Source organism: Poecilia formosa, unplaced genomic scaffold (genome assembly GCF_000485575.1).
Source record: "Poecilia formosa unplaced genomic scaffold, Poecilia_formosa-5.1.2 Scaffold156, whole genome shotgun sequence".
Classification (NCBI taxonomy): Eukaryota; Metazoa; Chordata; class Actinopteri; order Cyprinodontiformes; family Poeciliidae; genus Poecilia; species Poecilia formosa.
Genome location: NW_006800095.1, coordinates 118,078 through 122,846, shown reverse-complemented (window position 1 = coordinate 122,846; position 4,769 = coordinate 118,078). Strand labels below are relative to the sequence as shown.

The 4,769-nt window shown below is 39.1% G+C and overlaps 1 protein-coding gene across 10 annotated transcripts in view; it reads right to left on the bottom strand.

The window, feature by feature from the left end:
• piezo2b (piezo-type mechanosensitive ion channel component 2b) overlaps positions 1–4,769 on the bottom strand; it is a 126,443-nt gene that overhangs the window by 29,137 nt on the left and 92,537 nt on the right. For 8 of the 10 annotated variants that reach the window (XM_016677438.1, XM_016677435.1, XM_016677434.1 and 5 more), the window contains 4 exons: positions 2,690–2,933; positions 2,494–2,594; positions 930–1,112; positions 172–261 (listed from right to left, as the gene is read on the bottom strand). In XM_016677438.1, the coding sequence (XP_016532924.1) occupies positions 172–261; positions 930–1,112; positions 2,494–2,594; positions 2,690–2,933 (618 nt within the window). Of the gene's footprint in view, positions 1–171; positions 262–929; positions 1,113–2,467; positions 2,595–2,689; positions 2,934–4,769 lie in introns of all 10 variants that reach the window. The other 2 variants (XM_016677433.1, XM_007564179.2) reach the window with 1 other exon arrangement.

The following is a 4,769-nucleotide window of genomic DNA, read 5'->3' as shown; positions in this document are numbered from 1 at the left end:
GGATGGATGGATGGATGGATGGATGGATGGATGGATGGATGGATGGATGGATTAATAATTTCAGGCTGGGAATAATTTCAAACTAAATCCCTTTCAAAGTATCGGTTTCCTCCTGGAGAACGGACCGGCTGAATAACATGAAGGTCAAAGGTCAAACATGGAGAGTCTCACTGTCTCTTCAGCTGCTCCACTGATTTGCTCTCCTCCTCCAGTCGAGCTTTCACCGCCTTCACTATGGTGGCCTGGAAAAGCTCCGCTCCTCTGAAACACAACAGGAAGAGGCACCGTGTGCAGTAATCTGGATTAAACCTGATGCTTTCAGCTGTTTGGATTAAATTTTATTAATTTACTGCACCATCATGTAGAACTGGAATCAACATGATCAATGTCTGTTCACAAAAATAAAATCACTCAAATTTGAAATGTTTCATTTATCAGATTAAATATAGAAAAAAACGGAACTCATGGATCTATGGAAGAAGATTAGGGGCAGTTTTTCCTCAGAATTTGACTTTTTTCCTCAGAATTTTGACTTTAATATTTAGAATATATAGAATATATAGAATTCTGATCTGAGAATTTTCACTTTTTTTCAGAATTCAAACTTTAATCTAAGATTTTTGATTTTAAGAATTGACTTTAATCTCATAATTCTGATTTTAATCTAGGAATTCAGACTTTCTTCTAAGAATTAGGACTTTAATCTGACTTTTTTCTCAATATCAGAATTTTTTAGATTGTTTATGCACCATAAGACAATTCAAATCAATAAAATAAAGTCTGAATTATGGGGAAAAAATGTCAGAATTATAATTTTTTTGTTTTTTATTGGCCCTAATCCTCTTCCAGAAAACGGTCGTCAGCCATGAAAGCAAAGCACTTGAAGCGGCGCTGCTCGTCCCTCTCAGTGCAGCTGCTGTCTGCAGTACCTGCAGGCGAGGATCTGCGACGCTCTGATGTCTGCCACCACGTGCAGGAAGTAGTAGCTCATGAAGACTCGTCTCTGCAGCAGCAGGAAGGCAAAGCAGATGCTGTCCCAGATTATCCCGGCCTCGTCTTTGGGGAGCTCACAGAAGTTTCCCTTGGCTGGAGTGTGAAATAAAATCTGATTTAGTCACAGAAACAGTTTTCAGCTCTAACCTCTAACAAGATTTCAATGAGAAGATGAAAAAAATGGTCTAAAATACATAAATTTAAAACACTCTATAGGAAACCAATAATTACAGGTGATTCATTAAGCTTTTCTTTCATTAAATGACTTCTAGATAATGAGATTTTAATCTGCTCCTGTCATTTTAAATCCATATGATCTGCTGCTTTCCACACCCTCAAACTCAATGTTTACACTCGCACGTGAAAATGGCTACAAACAGACGTGCAATTATACAACCGTACATCTTTGAAAAGCAGAAGTAGAGCCTCCTGTACAACCAGTAAGAATGCAGCAAGTGGTTTCTGGATGGTAAAGCAACAACACAGCACTCATCTTTTCCAGGACCTGCTGTGTGAACCGAGCCTATTAACCCAATTCTTCATGGTCTGGAGTCCCACAGGGCCCCATGCTGGGCCCAAGTCCATTAGGATGCTTAGAAATCATGAACATTCTGTATTTAATCAATGTAATTTTTCATATGGGGATGCATAACGGCACATTTGGTAGCACAGCTGCCTTGCAGCTATCGGGGTTTAGACAATGGGTCGATTAGTCATGTATGCAGATGACAGTTACCTTTACTCAAGATAAAGACTGATATAGTTTATGCTTTTAACCACATGAGTCTCGCTTACTTAATCAAAAATGAGTTAAACTTATTGGTATCAAAGAAACTGAAATGTAAACAAATCCCATGAAAAAAGCAAGATTCAGGTTTCTCACATAATAATTAAGTGAAAAAAATAGGCTTTTCTAGACTAATTTACAAATATATAAACTTTTTGAGAATATTCACACTTCTGTGTCATTTCCAAATGACCTAAAATCTAGCATCTACATGTAGCTTCATAGTTTGGCTCCATGCTGAGCCCATTATCTTTAGTATGAATAAATCATATAGATTCCACTCATAAGCAGCGTAATTTTTAAAATATGCAGATGATAAAGTTTTTCACTCAGGGTAAAATTTCAGAAGAAGTTGAAAGCAAAGGATCAAATCCAGCAGTAAATTTAATGTGGTCTCTGAACAGACATTGTTTAAAGTTTTCCACTAAAGCTGAGATATTCATCTGCAGGGAATCCAAGCCGTCTCAAATTATTATTAAAAGTGTTGATTTATATTTAGATTCTAATTGTTGGTTTAAAAGGTTACATTGGATGAATTTCAGATTTGTAAGCTGAAAACTCAGTAGGACGATGTTTATTATTACGATTAGCAGACTAAGGCAGCATGTGCTAAAATGCTAGCTGTGCTAATATCTTAAATTTTATGCAGGTAATATTTTCGGAGCACATTTAATGATGTTTACTCACCTTGACTGGCGTGATTGGACGGTGTGGTTTCTATGTGGTAACCTTTGATGGTGCAGGCCAGACTGAACAACTGGATCAACCAGCAGTGGTTCTTGATCAGAGTGTTGATGTAGCCACACGCCAGGATCTACAACAAAACCTTCTTTATTCAACACAGAACTTCATAAATGTTATGACCACTGGAAGCATCGTCTACGTCTGTCAGTTAGTAAGTTTACATACTGACAAAATGTTCTTCATTGTGATTACGAAGATGTTATAGGCAATCAGGAAGTCCCAGTAGTGGAGGATCTTCTTGATTGGTTTGAGCAGCAGGTCGCCGCCGAACAGCAGGAAGTAGAAGCAGGCCACCAGGTAACCCATGCAGAAGACGCTGATCCGGGTGGTGCCGGTGATGAAGATGATGGTGAGGACGAACCAGAACAGGTAGCTGAACATGATGACCTTCAGCATGTCAAGGTACGACCTGGAGACGGAGAAACAAAGGCTACCTGTGAATCTGATTGGTTCTCCTCTCGTTTTGAGTCTGTTGTGCTTCTGTGTTTGGCCTGCACAGGATGTTTTAGGGCCACCGAAGAAATTATTTAAAAGCTGCTTCCAATAAGACGTTTTTTTTGAGCTGGTGTTGATTTAAACACATTCAGGTTTTTTGGAAGTTTTCCAAAGTTATTCTCTAGACTTTGGTTGCTAATATAAAGTTAAGTGGAAATTTTGGTATTTTAAGGATGAAAATGGCAATAATTTACATAAGTACCAAAGAATAACAAAATCAGGCAAAAGAACATTTTCTAAATCCGTTTCTTTAAATAAAAAAACTTATGAAACTTTAGCAAAAACTGCAGGTGTGTAAAACCAAATAGTAGAAATGACTCAAGTAAAAAAAATATTTGGTAAAAAGGCGACTCAAGTACTGAGAATCAAATTGAAACAAAATATAAATCTATGTGGAAATGTTGGTGTTTTAAAGACCAAAGTGAAAATAATTCATATAAATAACAAAAAGCTAAAAAAAACACAAATTTTTTCAAATCAGTTTCTTTAAATAAGAAACTTATGAAACTTTATCAAAAACTGCAGGTTTGTGTCTGAGTCTGGCGAATCTTTGGTTGAAACATGTTTGTTTTTCATACAGAGGGAAGAAAATCCAGAATATTTTATTCAATTAAGAGTAGAGATACTTCAAAATAAAATAAAGTAAAAGGTGATAAAATACGCCTCAAAGTAAATTATTTAAAAAAAAGGTTAAAGTAAATGTAATTGAGTAAATTATAACCCTTCTCTGCCAACATTTCTGCCCGTCCTGTTGCTTTGTGTGGCTCATGAATCTCCTTCATTTCGTGACGCCGGAGCGTCGGTAAGCATCTGATCGATGGATGGGAATCGGATCTGTAACCTGACGCTGTTGCTCAGCTCAGGTACGCTCCTCCATGTTTTCTCTCTCTGGTCTCATGTTAAACCCTGTGAAAGCATCCTTCCCTCCCCGTCCATTAACGTGAAAACATAGGACGTCATTAACTCGACGCAAACGGGACCACAACAGCAGCAGCTGATGAAGTGGGTTTGGCTCGGACGACGCGTTGATGGGCTGAGTGAGTGTCCTCCTTCATCAGAGGGAGAAAATACCTTTTCCATACTTAAAAGCTATTTATTGAGTTAGAGTACAGGGCGAAAGCGTCTGAGTCGCAGAGTGACGGACAGAGTGTTTTTGTGGAATATGGATTTCTCCGACCCGCGCCCTGTATCCGTAATCCGATCCTGGAGTGAAACGATGGAATAAGTGCAGAGCTGCTGCGGCACGGACAGACGGCTGTGCAGCTTTTCGTCTTTCTACAAGGGCTTGTTGATGGACACAGAGTGCGTTAATAAAACACTTGTCCACTTTGCACATCAAAACAGTGGAATGTGAAGAGCACATAATCAATGGCTGCTGACGGTCAGGATGCTATCGCTGCCGTTCCTTTAAAAAGCCGCTGCTCACGTTTTACTGGATCTGGAAGGATAGGAGAAAACATGTTTATGATGGATGGATGGATGGATGGATGGATGGATGGATGGATGGATGGATGGATGGATGGATGGATGGAAGGACGGATGGATGGATGGACCAACCAATGGATGGATGGATGGATGGATGGATGAACCAACCAATGGATGGATGGATGGATGGATGGATGAACCAACCAATGGATGGATGGATGGATGGATGGATGAATGAACCAACCAATGGATGGATGGATGGATGAATGGATGGATGGATGGATGAACCAACCAATGGATGGATGGATGGGTGGACCAACCAATG